Genomic DNA, 16,824 nt, shown 5'->3' on the forward strand with positions numbered 1-16,824 from the left:
TATTTAAATTACAAATTAAATGAACACAACAAACCATTTTTACAGCAAATTAATTGGCTAGAGTAGAGCAACTACAAATACAGGTGTGTGCGTGTGCATGTTTATGTGTGTGTTATGTATGTGTATAAGTGTGTGTGTGTGTGTGGGTGTGCCCTGCCATTTGTTGACTGTGCCAAACAAAAAAAATTAAGATAAAACAACATTCTCGTTTTCGCTTAACCAAAACAATAATTAATGAATAAAATTAATGCAATAGTTAAAGATAATATTAACAAACTGCAATTTCTCAGCTAAGATATATAGAAGTAGACTACATATATTATATAGATCAATTTGTGAACCTCATGGACGGATGTCTGAATCTGAATAAGAATTCGAATCTGAAGTAAAATTGGCGCACAGCAGCTCAAGCTGAGGCTGCATACAACCCCCGAGTGACGTCAGCAAAGTGTGAGGTTAGGTGCGGACTTAGGATTGGGAAAAACAGGGTAAAAGAGGAATAGAGGATCGGGGATAAAGGATCAAAGGATTGAAGGAAAATTTTCCTATCTTTGTTTTCGTTTTACCACAATTTTGATTTGATTTTACACTAAAGTTAACTATCATATCAACAGTATATCATTTTTGCTTTTCCTTTCTTTTCACTTCTTTTTTTTTTGTACAGTGTATACGCAAAACGTGCTCTCGTATCGTATATAGGCATCTAAGGCATAGTTTTTATCTTTAATCTTTTATTTCAACAAATTACTTTTACTATTCACTTCTTTTTTTTTTGTTTACCAATTATTTACAACAATTTTGTATCACATTTGCATTGTTTTCATATTTTAGTTTTTTTTTCTTTTTGTTATCATTTTGCTTTGCTTTGACCGTTTGTTGTATGCAAACTTTTGAGCAGCACTGTGCGAATTTCTCTAATTTATTATTATTGGAAAAAACTGTTGTTGTTTTCATTTGTTTTTGCTTTTGTTTTTGGCTTTTGTAAAGCGCAGTTTCCCAGATCAACGTCACTTAATCGTTATTGTTAAGTTTTTTTTATAAGTTAGTTTAACTAAGAGCTAAGTAAAAGGTACGAGTATAATAATATATATATATCTGTATCTACATATATATTGTATATATATCTGTCTGTATGTGTGTGTTTTGGGGTTGGCTAAAACTGTGTGGCGGCTATAACTGTATTGCTTTCATTTGTATATATTCATTTATATAGTATATATAATTCTTGTATCTGTATATATCGTTATATAAGTGTGATTATAATTAAACTTTGCTCTCATTTTGCGCTAGATAAACTCTGAAAAACATAACAAATTCAAAGCCCTTTTCACACACATAGTGTGTGTGTGTGTGTATGTGTGAGTGTCTCTGGTAAATATGTGAAAAATGCCTAGTTTAAAAACCCTTTTCAAAGACGCCTTTGAGGCGTCATCTACAAACTGAAGCTTGGCTTACGTGACGTGACGCTGCTCTTCTCTGTCGTAACGTGACGTTACGCTACGCTTACGTAATGTTACGCTACGTTTCCTTGAACTGACATTAAATGTCATTACGTGATGCTTCGCTTAGCTGTCGCAACGTTAACGTTACGTGAAGCTTCGCTAAGTACGTAAGTTGACCATTTCGTTTACGTGATGTTACGTTTTGGCGCTACGTGACGCTACGTATGCCAGTTCGACTGGCTGGAAATATATGTCTATATAGATTTATTGCCTTACACAAGACTACAGACTAAAATTGCAATAATTAACACTACATAACAGGATTTTAGGGGGAACCAACATATCTTCTCTCTCTCTCTCTCTCTCTCTCTCTCTCTCTCTCTTTCACTCTCCACTCTCTTTATAGATCTCTAGACACTCCTCACTCTCACATGAAACTATCTCTTTATCGCTTTGTGGGGGGATTAGGTAACTACGTAGCTCTCATTGTTTTCTTTTTGCTCGAAATTAAAAACTTTTGCTTTAATCACTAATTCATTAAAGTTGGGTCGCTTCTCCGCCCAAAACTCTATTTGTTCCTCTTGGATTGAGCTGTATCTGCTGTCTCGCTCTTTCAACTTTTGCTGGCTGCCGGCAATGTTTGCTTGCTCCGCTCACTTGCCAGCGAACTGTGGCTGCTATTGATGACTCTTGCTCAGCAGATGCGAGTTGAACTCGTAGACATTGTTGAGCTGCTCACCGCAGATGTTGCACTTCCACGGATTGCTCTCGCAGTGGCAACCCTTGTGCAAAAAGTAGAGCGTCTCGTCGGGGAACTCGATGCCACAAAAGTGGCACGTCAAGATCTGTTTGCGATTCAACAGCATCTCCGTCTCCTGGCCCGTCGACGTGATCGTCCCGTTGCAAATGGGCGTCGCCGACGCGCTGCCATTGTTATGATTGGCTCCATTGGGCGAGGTGCTGGCATTGCTTGCTCCATTGCCACCGACCGGTGATGTCCCAGTGCCGCCTGCGTTGCTGCCGTTCATCATGTTCTGCTGCATCTCGTGCTCCAACGGTGTCGCATTGCGGGTAATCCGATTGTTCGCCTTGGCGCAGATTCGACGCTTTAAGTCCTCGCGCAGCAGCGATTTCAGTGGCGAAACCTGCAACGGAGACGAAGAGTGAGAAAATGGTAAAGATAAATATGGTCTACAGCTGTGTCTGTAGTTTCAAAAGTTCATAAAATGATCTCACTGGATTGATCATTATAGGAACACGACAGGAAGAGGTGCCTACAATATATGCAAAATGTGCCTAAGGATTACTTTATTTTCTTATTATATTCTTTATCCAACTGCTTCAGGGGTTGCATCTAATTCTAGCAAATAAAATATTCATCGAAATCTTAAGATTATTTTATATTCAGATTTTAAGAAAACTTTCCTTACTTGAGGTCTGCTCTCAAAATAAGCTTATAGTATTGGTTTTCTTATGGTTTTTTGTATTGAGTACACAATTTAACTTGGAAGCCAAGTTCCTCAGGAAGTAATGTTATTTCTTAGGATGTTACACACAAAGGAAATATAATTGGTTTGCTACTACAGAACATCTTAAAAAACTTAGAAAAAGCCTGAATTGCTTTCTTCTTATATTTTTAAAATCTTCTTCTGTAGTTATTTTACATTGAGGGATGAGTTCCTTACGGTCTTCTTTTGTTTCACAGTATATATGAGGTAATAAGTTGGATAGACCTTTTCATAATAAATATTTGGTGTATTTCCTGAATTTACATTTGTATACATTATTTTCAAATTCTTTACGTTATATTATACTTTATATTTGAAAATGTATTCGAATGAGCCATGACACCCCTTTAAATTATAAACTTTACTAAAAAAAACCTTTTTGAAAAGCCAGCACCTTCGGACAATCCATCCGGTATCTAAGTATCTTGTCCTATACTCTCTAAGCAGTTGCATTAAAAACTAAACACTATCTTTTGCCCAAATCTCACCTTGATCAGTGAGGTGATTCTGTTGTTGTTGTTGCTGATGCTGTTGTTATTGTTATTGTTGGAGGCATGCTCCGAGTCACTGTCATTGCCATTGAGCGACTCCTTCTTGTCCGCCTCATCCAGCAGTGGCTCCTGTAGAGGAAAAAAGAAAAGGTTTAAATTTCTGGCCAAGATTAGCGGCTAAAGAAGACGACTCACCTGCTTGATGGGTATCAGACTGATGGAGGGCGTAATGTGATTCTCATGGTGATGGTGATGATGGTGCGAATGCGGATGTAGATGATGACTCTTCAGGCTGCTCGCTGTGCTCGCAGTACTGGACGAGATTGGCGTCGCCTTCGTGTTGCAATCCATGGGCAGTTCCTGTGGAGCGCCCAGCACAACGGGTGTCTGCAGCAGCAACGCATGTTCCTTGTCCTTCGAGTCCAGCTCGATGTTGTTGTTGTTGTTGCTCGTGTGGCTATTGTTATTGTTGTTGTTGTTGCCCTGTAAAGCAGATTCACGCAAGACGCAAATCAGCTAAGCGTTCATAAGAAAACAGCAAACAAGATGACTAGGTAATCAAGTCGAAAGTGCTCGACTAGAGAATACCCGGTACCCAGATAATAAAGCAGCTCTAATAGTCTACTAAATTGTAAAGCAATTGATTTCAATACAAAATTTACAAAGATAATCTAGACACCCATGGCGTATACTTTATACAGAATTAACCCATAAAGTATACGCCGTGAGGGCCTAGATAAGCTCTGTAAAATTGAGTGATCTCTGCAGTTTTTAAAAAACTGAGTTCTACATTTTTAAGCGGTTAGCTGAAAAATGATTATGGTTTTAGCTCTCTTACTATCTTAGTTTAATGTGTTTAGATAAGCGGACAGACGGAAAGGAAAGAAGCTAGTTATTTGCCATTTTGAAAGACAAATTTAAACCATTCAAATTGTTGTTCTATTTAGTACTAATTTTAATAATGTTGTGCTGAAGTTTCGCATATTCAGCTCTTCAACTCTCTACGTACTCACTGCATAAGCCACCGGACAGACAGATAAAAAAACCTTTTTGGATATTTCAACACTTAAAATTTGTTTACCTATTAATTACCATTGATCAATTTGAAATTAAGCACGGGTCAACTACTCTACTCTACTCTGCTCTACATGTTTGCATATTAAACTCTTCTACTCTTTTAGTTGGAACAGTTTCAGTAAACGGAAAGACGGACATTATTTATTTCAGCATCCAATTGAAGTGATTGGTATGACAGATTTGTTTATACTAACTAAAATAGTGATGTACTAAGACTTTATATCACTAGCTCTTTTATAATTTTCAATCAAACCCTTTAAGTTGACAGACAGACAAACAGAAAACACTCTTATAATAACCTTTTTCACATTCTTTAAAAAAGCAGACAGAATGGAAGGTCAGCCACTTTTTCTTGGGTGTCTTTCGGGCAGTTTCGGAGAATGCGCATCGCAACTTACATTGAATAGCTCCGTGTTGCCGTTCTCATTGAGCGTAGAGATCTCGACGTGCGGCGTGAGGAAGTGCATCGGCGGCGTCGCATTCTCCAGCGAACGCATCGATTCACCGCTGTCGCTCTGATGACTCGCTGGCGGCGGCGGCGGCGCTTGTTGCACAACCTGCTGTGGCGTCTGTTGTTGTTGCTGTTGCTGTTGCTGCTGCTGTGACAGAGGCTGTGACACATAGCTGGCGGCAGCTGCCGCTGCAGCGGCAGAAGCCTGCGACTCGAGGGCGAGCAGCAGCGAGGAAGTGCCACCCGGACCGGGATTATCGAGATCGATGCCATGACGATTGAAGAAGTGAATGCGCAGCGATTTCATCGAACCGGCACGATAGCTGCACAGCGGACAAGTCTTCACCAGATCGTGCTGGCCGACGTGCTCGTTCTGGAAGTGCGCACGCATCGCAATCTGACGCTGGAAGCCGCGATTGCAGATGGGGCAATGATAGGGCAGCGTTTTCGTGTGCGTCGTAAAGTGCTCGGCTAGATGGTCCTTACGAAAAAAGCGCTTCTGGCAGACGCGGCACTCGTAGGGTTTGACGCCCGTGTGGCGCATTTTGTGTCGTCGCATGTTGGCGCCGTTCGAGAACTTCATATTGCACACATCGCACTCGAACACTTTGCGCGAGGCGCTGCCATTTGCGCTTGTGGCGCTGCCACTTGCGCTTGAGGCGCTGCCATTGCCCGCAGGCGACGAGCTGGCCGACGAACTGGAGCCGCCTTCGTTGGAGCCTTTGTTGTTGTTGCTGCTGCCGTTATTGTTGCTGGTTGTGTCCATGTGACTCACGCTCATGTTCTCGGGTTCGTCGTGCTCCTCGCTCTTCAGTCGCCCCGCAGCTGCCACCGCAGCGGCCGCTGCTGCCGCCTGCCCCGCTAGACATTGCACCACATGCAACAATAGCGTCGCGCGCGAACTAGTCTCAAAGTTGTCGCAACGCTCGCAACGGAATGTCATCGGCGAATGCGGTCCACCGCCAGCTGTGCTCAGGTTCGTTGGCTCCGCCGGCTCCGGCTGCTCGGATTCCGATGCGGACGCAGATGCAGAGCTCGCCACCTCTTTCAGGCTGCGCAACGCCAGCGCATTGTGATGCAACAGCGCCGCTGTTGTCGGTGTCATGTCCACGATCAAACCGCCCACGCCCACGTTTGGATCCTTGAGCGCCAGCTCCATGCTACTGGCTGCTGTGCTTAAAGCTTCGGCCATCTGTGGAATGGAGTAGATGGCGAATTTTTAGAGATTAGTAAAGTTAGTTACGTATCTTATATTTCAAACATAGATCTTGGTTCTGTATAAACATTTTCATTTGTCAAACACAGTTCAATTTTATTGCCCTTAATAGTCTTCAGTCGCATTACAAAATTATTAAAGACAATCTTATTAGTCGGCTTAAAAATAATGTAAAGAGGTTTTAACAAAAACTATTTGGAAACCCCGAATTCAGTTATAAGGTATACTAAGAACATAAGGACAACACCGAAGTCTTAAAAAATATAAAGGCTAAGGCGTCAAAATACTTTACAAGTTTATCAAGCCTCCATTAAGCTTAATCAAAGGTCAAAGATAGACAAAAACTATTTAGGAACTGCTCATAGTAGCGAAATAAAAGACATGAAATATAGTAAAGTTGCATTTTAGACAAAGAGTTGATGGAAAAACGTGGATAATTGATCACCTGTTTAAGGCCAAGCGAATTCGTTTTTAAAGCCAAGAGATGACAAAGTGGAATCAAGTTGTGCTGTAATAAAGCAAAATCCGAATCGGAATCGGGGTCAGCCTCTGGAGAGCCAAGAGAGGGAGAGACAGAGAGAGAGAAGAGAAGAGGGCAAAGTCAGAGGTGCAATTTGGTGACTCTGTCTAACTGTCTATAACTGCCAAATTGGCCAAGAACGACAGAGGCAACTAGCAAGCAACAAAAACAACAAGAGAAATAACAACAAGTTGGGCTGTAACCATTTTTGGGCGTTCGTCGCTGCCACGTTGCAGCTGCCCCGCTGCAAATACCAAAGTTATTGAGGCCAATTACTGGTCTTGCAGGTGGGCAACACACAAATACATGGAACCACAAACACACATCGATAAAAACAACTTGCTGCAGCTTAGAAAAATGTTTCGTGTTAAATTCTAAAATTGCGAAAAATTAAAATTAAAAAATTATTAAGTATGCGATTTGTCAATAGGTCAAAGTTAGTTTTGGGAATAGTTATGTTAGTTTGTTTTGCTGGCTACCTTGTTAGTTGTTAGTTGTTAGTTGTTAGTTAGCAACTTTTGCTAGTTAGTCAGCAGCTCAATGAAACACACAAATCGAATCGAAATCGAAATCAAAAAGAAACCAAAGACAAGTTTTGTTGTCTGCGCGCTGCTGCAGCTAATTTATGAGGCGACCTTGAAATAGTTGTGGATGCACATTAGCATTAGCATCGTCGACATTAGCCAGAGATCACAAAAGACCAAGAGCCATGGACGATCATCATCCAATTCCCCCGCGCCCGCTCACATACAATTGTATCTTTTAGCGAGCATATGTATCTGTATCTGTATCTGCATTTGTTGCTGTCACTGTCGTTGTATCTGCAACTCAAGTCTGGGGCAGGTCATGCAAATTGAGGGCGAGCAGCATTTCATCATCATCATCATCATTTTCAAAGGTACGAATGTGTGTCAAATGCTGGGCCATCTACTTTAGGCCTATTTCAACTCACACTCACACTCACTCACACACACACACACGTGCAAGTAGACACATTTATGTAAATAATTTCAAATTGAAAACTACTGCAAGATACATAACAGGTTTCATTCATTGCCCTTGCCCTCTTATAAAAGGGTATTATCATATTTTTAACTCATTTGTAACAATCGCCAGCTCTTTGTTGCACACAGAATAAACACGTGCCTCGTCGCATACTTTAGCATTAATCGAGTTAAAGTTTTAATTTATAACGAATCTATAGTTAGCATAATAATATGATTATCAAATAATGAAGTGGATGTAATGATCAGCAATATAAGTTTATAGCTCCTATCCCCAGCATTGTATAAGACATAGCTGCATGGTTGCAATTAGTATAAGAGACTCTTTTACTCGTATACGTAATTACTTGCACTTTTCTGTGTGTTTTATCTCTTTTATAATCCGTTAACATTCACTTATATTTTAAACATATAAGAAACACCTACACTTATACAGTGAAACATCTCTATTAGCTAGACAATTCACTTGACTTCCTTTATAGCGATAATACACATATATTGGTAATAAACACACTTCTCCTTGTATAAGGCAACATTTATAATTGTATACGACAAATCTTATTCTCTTGTAAGATTGCACTTATATATGTATAAGACATTTTTGCTTGTATAAGACAACACTTATACTTGTGTAAGATAGCACTATATATGTATGAATCCGTTTTACTTGTATAAGACAACACTTATAATTCTAAATTAAACTCTTATTCTTGTATAAGACACCACTCATAAGACTATAACATCCGCATACTGCTATATGATACTCTTATACTAGTATTAGATATGCTTATAAGACTCACTGGCAATTCTTATTAGAATTACTGGCCTATTTGAAATTCAAGTGTATTTAAAATTCGTTTCGATCAGCAACTGCTTCTTAATATTTCTTCTTTAGAGTGGAACCCAAGTGGCACATAAAACACACACATAAACTCATATACATGCCTGTGTATGGGTAATTATGAGTTGCTTTTGACGTTTTGGCATTATACTAAATGTAGTTTTGGTAGTTTGATAGTTTGGCTAGTTGGCCTGCCCCAATGGAGTCAATGGGTCAAGTTTTCGAGTGCAACTAGGTCACACTTCATCTTGGCCAACAACGACGACGACGTCGCCAGACGCCTGGGGTGTCCCGCATTTTCACTAGCTGTTCCCATTTGGCTAAAAACGAAAAACGAGAAATAAAAACGAAAACTACTTAAGCTAAAACCCAAAAGCAAAATGAAAATAAATATAAAGCTCCTTTTGCTTTAGCTGCTAACGAAATGAGAGCGCAAACACACACATACAGAAACGCACACTTACATACACACACTTAGAGCAGCGCAACGCAGCGACATAATTGGAACAGTTTGAGAGCCCTTAATGACGTCGACAGCAGCAGCGACGCCAACTGCGACGGCGACGAGCAGTTGTAGGCCAAATGTATCTTTTGCATAGCATTTTAAAGGTGTTTAGCGCACGATATTCAAATTCAAATATGTTTGTGGATAAATCATTGCATTGACTTGGCCATTAGTTAATCATATGCACGCACCACACACACAAAACGTTAACAGCAACAACAGCAGCAACACACAACATACATAACACATTTGACCTTAAGAGCAGCATTCACCTACCGGTTTTCTAGTGCCATCAACACGATGATGCTGCTCCCCCTCTCTTATTCACTATTGCTATGTCCCCTTCTTGCTTACACTCTCCTTCACTCTATTGCTCTCTCGGTTGCCCTCATTCAATTAATACGCCAAAATGAGTCAGTCGGTCGATCAGCGATTGCTTTGCTTTTGTTTTTGTTTGCGCTCCTTCCTTTGCTTCGACTTTTTTTCTTCCTCTGCTGCTGCTGCTGTTCCTCTTCTTCTTTTTCTTTAGTTAGCTTTCATCAGCGCGCAAATCAATGAACCATTCCCAAGTGTTCCCCCAATAAGTCTGAGCCCGTGTTGGATTCGTACTGGTATGTGTTTGTGGGTTGAATTCCTATCGGCATGTGTGTGTGTGTGTGTGTGTGTGTGTGTGTGTGTGTGTGTGTGTGTGTGTGTGTGTGTGTGTGTGTGAATGACATGTGCTTGGAGATGCCAACAAGAACAAACATGCACACGAGACGACGATGACGACGACGGCGACGGCGACGTTGAAACAAAACCACTTTCCACGGTGACACACTTTAAATGCTACGTGCTCTTTTGCTACTTTTGCTGCTGCCGCTGCTTTTATTACAGCGACGCCGACGCCGACAGCGCAGCTACTCCCATAATAGAAAGTGGAACAGGAATTTCCCTCCCATCAATGCCAATGCGGCAACAACAACAATTTGCTGCTGCCGTTGTCGTTGCCATTGCTGCTGCGGCAGCGATGATTTCATTTTGGCTTGCAGCAAGCGAGCGCCCGTCGCGCTCATTGCGAAACACTTGCCACGGCCAACAAGCAAATGGCAATAACAGCAGCAACAACAACAAAACTTACACACACACAGAAACACGCGAGAAAAGCAGGCAAACGGCAAGAAGAAGGCGTAAAAAATAGTTCAGATGGGGGCAGCGCCAAACACTGCTCAGCTGAGAGCACCCAAGAGCAAAAGAGAGCAACTGACTGCGAGAGCAAGCAAACAAACAACCGCGCAAGAGAGCGACACAGATAGTGTGTGTGTTTGTAAGGTGAGAGGAGTCAGTGCTGCCAATTCTGCAGTATTCCCGTCAAATAAGGCTTTTCGTAAATGGTCAGCTATCAATTTATAAATTGCAAACAACAAAAGTTATCATTTTCTTTATAGATAGAAAAAAGAAAATAAAAAAGGTTAAAGATTATGTTTTCTTTACTATTTTAAGTACTCTTGGAAAAAGCAATTACGATTTGTGTGTTGATTGCAATACAAATAAAATAAAGTACTACCTATTAGTATCCTATATCCTATATCCACAAATAATTTAATAAATTTACTGTAAAAATGTTAGTGAACTCTATTATAAAATAAGATATACTGCATTATAAACAATCTGATAGCTTTAAGTTTTCTACCCGTTAAATACTGCTGTATTTCTCATCCCGCAAATTGGCAGCACTGATAAGGTGAGAGTACAGAACGATGAGAGCGGCATTAAAAAGCGTACGCTGTGCACTTTTGTTTATGCTCTCTCCTTGCTCACATTGTTGTTGTGTTGCGCGCTGCATTCGGTTTCTATGAGAACAACGTGCATAACAACACACAAAAAGTAAGCAAGCACGTTGCCTTCAATTGTAATTGAAATGACACCTCTAATAAGCATTTGACACCCATCAACTGCAGCTTTCTCATTAGTTCCCAATTGGAGTTGGAAGCATTGCATTTGATTAGAACGGCGTGAATTAGTTTCTAATTTATGGCAATACTAGCTAGAAGAAGCTCGTCCCGTTCCGTATCGTTCCGTTTCGTGCCATGCTGCCTCGCAACACACATACACAGTCACACATACGCTGCGCGCTCTCTTTGGTAAGTGGCACTCTGGCGCTGGCGTATAATTTGTTGTTGTTGTGCTGACCTAATTATACGCTCATTTTGATTCACTTGATTTTCTCTGCTCACACAAACACAAACAAACACACACGAAAGTTTCGTCACTGCGACGACAAGTGGAGCAGCAGAAACAGCAACAGAAGCAGAAGCAGCAGAGTTGGCGGTGGCGACCATGGCGGTGGCGGTTGGCGGTGGCGCATTGGGGCAGGCGACGGCGACCGCAATTTTTTGTGGTTACTGGGACGCATGTACATTATTGGGCTTCCGATAGATACATATGCACACACATTTATACATATGTACATATGTATTTATTTATGTTTGCGAGTATTTTATGCAAGTACTCACATGCTTATTTCGCACTCTATTTATGTTTTGTATCACTTGGCGTTCTAGTTAATTGTAAATTGTGAATTGCATTTAGCTGCTGTCGCTTCTTCTTATTATGGTTCTTCTTCCACTATCTTAACGAACACCTGTGCAATGTTCCCACGAATTTCACTGCGCGCGGGTTCTTTCGATCAGTCGCCAACATAAAAGCGTCGTCCGTCGTTTTTCGTTCACTTTGAATTCCGATTGCCGATGACGATGCCGATGTCGATGCCGATGTCGATGCCGATTCCGCTGATTGGCGCTAGCGTCGACGACGCGCACGAACGAACTGAAAACCAAGCAAACTGCAATAGCTGGTGGAAGTACACAAAATGTGTGTATGACAGCCGACGACGACGGACGGACGCAGCGAGCGTCGAGCGTCTCTGTGGCTGGCTGACTGGCAGTCTCAGTTTCTGTTTTGTTTTGGGACGGCGGAAATGCCAGTGGCGCCGAAGCCAGCACCCTTTAAGCGGAGTCAACACTGACTCAAAAGCTCAGCTTAATTGCGTAAAAGCTGGCAAGCAATGATATACCAAACACTGATACTAAACAAATATACTTCTTAAGGAAAAAATACTTATTACGTCAGTTTGATCATGGAAACATGAATAGATCATAAGCTTAAAAGCCTAATCTTATTTTAAGCAAACTAAGCAAAAAGAAAGGCTATTAACTAATATGCCCTTGTCTGTCTTTTGTAATAGTAATTAATTAATTAATAATGCTTAAATGAGCTGTATCAATATTCGAGTGGTGCCCCCCTCGCAGCCAATGCCACTGCACAAAGATTTGCCAATCGTTGGCGCGCTCGAGCTCTCAGTCGCAGCAGCAGCAGCAACAACAGCAACAACAATACGCAGTCGACTGGCGCAAGCAGCAGAATTTGAAATTAGGTCAACAGGTTTAGTTGGTAGTGGGCCTGAAGAGCGCTCTGCGACTGCGGCCTATTCGCATGATGATGATAGTAACTAGAGTGTGCTGTTGCTGTTGCCGTTTTAAGGTTGTTGTTGTCTTTGTTTTTATTGCCACTGCTGCTGCTGCTGCCGAGTTTTACCTACGACCTCGGACTGTCGCTACCATCCGGGCATAGCATCCATAGAGCCAAGCAAGCCAACGTCGTCGCCAAAGCTGACGCTGGCGTTGACGGCGACGCCAACGCAATATGCGTTCGTTTTTATTGCACCACAGTTGCAGTTGCAATTTTTGCGGGGGAGAGATGCACAATTTGAGCTTTTTGCACACACATATACACGCAAACATACTCATATATTTTCACAGTGCAAAGCACACTGCTTGTGTGTTTGTGTGTGTGTAAATTGAGCACACGGCATGGTTAGAAGCAAATGTAGGAAGAGGAGGAAATGTGAGCTAAGTTGCGCCCGTTTTCATAGATCTTTTGCAAGCTCACAGCAGCCTGCAGTTGTATTAGTGCGTGCATGCGTATGCTTATGCGTGAGCTTGTGTGAGTTTGCATTTGGGGAAAACTGTGTGCGTGTGTTGGGAACGTGCATGCAAAATATATACAGTATGTATTTTGTCAAAGAATGTTTGGTCAAATGAAAAAAAAACATTTTTATTATAAAATAATAATAAAAATGATTTTCTTCATTGACAAAACATTAAAAAATATATTTTATTGTTTACTAATTAAATAAAAAGTATTTATTAATTGTAATATTTATATTATTTATTTTGCTCTTTTAATATTATAACTATTATTCTTTTTTTTTTAAACCAAAATATATTTTTTTTTGTAATTTTGCACATATCTTTTTGACACACTGTCTGTTGGTTGTGTGTTTATAAGTGCAAGAATATGGGTGACATGCACTGAATTGGAACCCAAGTAGACAAACAAACACACATAATGTATATATGTACATATGTATGTGTTAGTGTGCCCAACTTGAATTTGTTTTCATTTGGTTGCGTTTTGTCCATGAGACTCACAGCATGAGTTGCCACATACTTCTTAGTTGGTTTCTATGTCACAATCAAACGCACACATAAAGGTAAAAAAAAACGAACGTTCGTAATGAGTGAACCACAGAGCCGCAGCAGCACCTGCAAGCAGCGCAGCGCAGCAGCCGCAGCACCAGATAATCCCAGTAGAAATTGAAACTGGCTGCGGCAAGTTTAGAAACTGGTATAGAAATACACACACATACTCGCACACACACACAAACGTATATAGAGGCAATCGACCTTGTAGGAGTATTTTGTCTTGGAGCGCGGCGCACGCCCGTAACTGGGCCAACGCGATTGCACTGAAATCAGGTGGGCGTGACGTAGGTAAATGTTGGCCAATGCACGTGTGTGTGTGAGTAAGCGTTGGTGTGTGTGTGGGAACATTTTGGAAAGCAAGAAGCAGCAGAGGCAGAGGCTGTGTCTGTTACCCTTGGAAGCCACATAATCCACATTAAAAGTGATCCACACACAAACACACTCACACATTAATATAAATGCCTTTCGAAATGGTCAGAGTACATATTTAAGCATCTAAAATAGCCACATGGATTTTCGTAAGAACAACAATCACAACAACAACATCGGCAACAAAAACAATAGACAATAATGGGCCTTGTATTTGTTCTTGTTGCTGATTTTACCTTCAGCGCAGCTGGAATATTTCGCAACAGTCTCCGAAAGGCGTTTGTATTTGGCAATTTTCGGATTTTGAAATACCACAAGGTGCATTCTAACAAGAAAACACACACACATACACTAACTCTCACACACACACTCAGTGCGCTCTCAGCACTCACACACATGCACAAATTCACTGCAATTCTTTTGGCTTGTTGTTTCTTAATGGAAGTGTGGGGAAGTTTCAAGAGTGGGGCAGAGGGTGGCCGGGTGCGCGCAAGGTGCACCAACAACAACAACAAAACACTAACCTCTCCACTCCGCTCACCCGAAATGAAACGCGCGCCTTCTTTGAATGTAGTTGTTGTAGCAGTGTAGTGTGTAGTTGTTTCTGGAGCGAATGTAAGTATTCAAGTATGTATGCGAACACAAATTTCAAACACTGTATCGAAACGTAACCGAAACGAAAGGGCAAGCGCAGCGAGCAAAAAGTTAAAGCTTAAATAATAAACAACAATAATAATAATAATATGAAAATAACGGACGCACACGCGTTGCCCACATCTGAATGGGCCAAAAGACGAAACAGCACTGCCACCGCCGCCGCGACGGCCGCTCTATTGTTCGTCGAGCGTCGTCGTCTAGTGCTGCTGCTGCTGCCTTTGCCTCTCTTTGTTGCAGTTAGCTGTTGGCTCGAGTCACAGAGTCGGTCCCGCTTCAACTGCGCACGCCGCGCTCAGTAAACAAGTCAAAGCGAAGCGATTTCGACGATTCCTCAAGGCCTACAGATTTAGGCCAAAAAATAATGTACAACGCCAATAGAAGCAGCAGCAGCTTGAAGTTGAGTCGGGTTGGTTGGTAGCCAACGAGTTTGCAGTAACTTTTTGGATGTCTGTTTTTTTGCTTCTTGCACAAAATGCAATCGTTCTAATTGCGCAACTTCGCGCAGCCATTTGCGATGCAATGAAGCGAAAATTTTACATTTTTAAACTTACCGCCAATTGCGAAGACAAATGAGGCGCAGTTATCGGTATCGAAAAAGATGTTGATTAATCAAATAGCCCAGGAATAGCCCAGGAACTATTCAAAACAATAAATTTCATGAACAACCAGAACACCTAATAAAAAAATATTTTTTTATTTATTCCAATTAAATATTTTATCTTTCATACATTTTAGCTCAGCTTTATTACTTTTAAACACTCTTACTTAATATAGTTCTTGTGACATCCCTTTACGTACTAGTTTTAACCTATTTACATAAGTCGCTAATTGGTGTAACAATGCCGCCTGCGCCATAAACAAATCTCCTTTGGATACCGCATTGTTATCGATTGACATTCGATGTCTTGAAATATTTATGGCTACATACAAGTACACATTTGTTAATTAATTTATTTGCAAAATTAAAATAAAATTGCCCTTTCCGTTTTTATATGTCTTTTGTTTTGTCACATTTATAGATTCAAAAATAATTTGCAAATAATTCAAAGTTATCGCTTTTCGATAAAATCACATTCGATACTTCTTTCGATACGTGATAGGCAGCACTGTTTTAATATAAGTGCGTTCTCGCATTTGCAGGTACTGGTTTGGCTCCGCATTGAAAATTTGTTTACACGTGTAAAAGTCGCGTTTAATATACAAATTTAGTGTGAAAGTGTTATTAAACAACAGTTGATTAAGTGTGTGGTGTTTTCCCATTAATAATTGACAGTTATCTGCGTCAAAAAAGAACTTGAAAATTTACAATTAGCCCGCTGTCTGGAGCCGCAGTCAATATAATTACATTGCTCATTGATTTACATAAGAGTGAAAGGGTCAGCTAGCGTTGTATTTGCAGAAATGGCGTCGAAGTGTGGTGCACATGGCCTACTAGTCAGACAATGACTGCTTCGCACATATAAATAATTAAACTGATACGCCTCCATTCGGAGCATAAGTAAATATTTTCAATATTACAAATTCTTAGTGAAAATATATGCTTCTCCATCTGGAAACAATAGTGGGTGTTTAGCATTACTTGCAATGTACACCATTTTGTCCGGTTTTCATTCCGCTTTGTGCCCATTTTTCGGTTTCAATGCCCTCGCTTTAAGTGTTGTTAAATGCCCGTGTGTGGTGTTTGTGTGTCTAGTGTTGGACAGCGAATCAGAATTGCGGAAATTTACAATAGTTTATAGTTTTTGTTTATGTATATTTATTGCAAATGACTAGTATTTAGTTAATTAAGCATACCTTTTTAAAATTTATTTTAATTTATATTTTATGCCACTTTTGTTCAGTAGTGAATCTGGTTTTTGGAGCTGGCAACACTGTTAGGTAGCAGTGCGAACGAGACGCCGCTATTCTCGTTTCTCAACGAAAACCGAACACAAAGCAAAGCAGAAAACCGAAGCGAGTCAAGAATTTATAAATCAATTTTTTGTGTATGCAAGAGCTCCGTGCAATTCATACCGCAAATAAGGTAGATTTTTTCTTTTCATTCAGTGCTGCAAGTGCAGGTTGGCTCCAATAAATGTACACATCGTATTGCAGCAAATCGAGTGTTTTCAAGTGTGAATATAATTATTTTTTGTTTTGGGGTTTACTATGCACAAAAAAAAAAAGAATTGACTCCATAAAATGCGGTTGTCGGTGGCGGCAACGGCAGCTGCTGTG

The 16,824-nt window shown here is 40.7% G+C and overlaps 1 protein-coding gene across 7 annotated transcripts; it reads right to left on the bottom strand.

Annotated features, from left to right (window-relative positions):
* Window positions 1-594: 594 nt before the first annotated feature.
* On the bottom strand, window positions 595-15,281 carry LOC117572655 (ikaros family zinc finger protein). 7 transcript variants are annotated; one of them, XM_034255647.2, is made up of 5 exons: window positions 15,159-15,281; window positions 4,917-6,161; window positions 3,637-3,957; window positions 3,439-3,570; window positions 595-2,587 (listed from the first exon to the last, which is right to left on the bottom strand). In XM_034255647.2, exons 2-5 carry the CDS (start codon window positions 6,159-6,161, stop codon window positions 2,120-2,122), a joined length of 2,166 nt encoding a protein of 721 aa, XP_034111538.1. In that variant the 5' UTR covers window positions 15,159-15,281; the 3' UTR covers window positions 595-2,119. The 7 variants fall into 7 exon arrangements, with proteins under 7 accessions (XP_034111538.1, XP_051860850.1, XP_034111539.1 ...); XM_052004890.1 differs by lacking the exon at window positions 15,159-15,281 and adding an exon at window positions 14,713-14,729; XM_034255648.2 differs by lacking the exon at window positions 15,159-15,281 and adding an exon at window positions 14,492-14,678.
* Between the last annotated feature and the right edge of the window lie 1,543 nt (window positions 15,282-16,824).

This window comes from Drosophila albomicans, chromosome 3, assembly GCF_009650485.2.
Source record: "Drosophila albomicans strain 15112-1751.03 chromosome 3, ASM965048v2, whole genome shotgun sequence".
Classification (NCBI taxonomy): domain Eukaryota; kingdom Metazoa; phylum Arthropoda; class Insecta; order Diptera; family Drosophilidae; genus Drosophila; species Drosophila albomicans.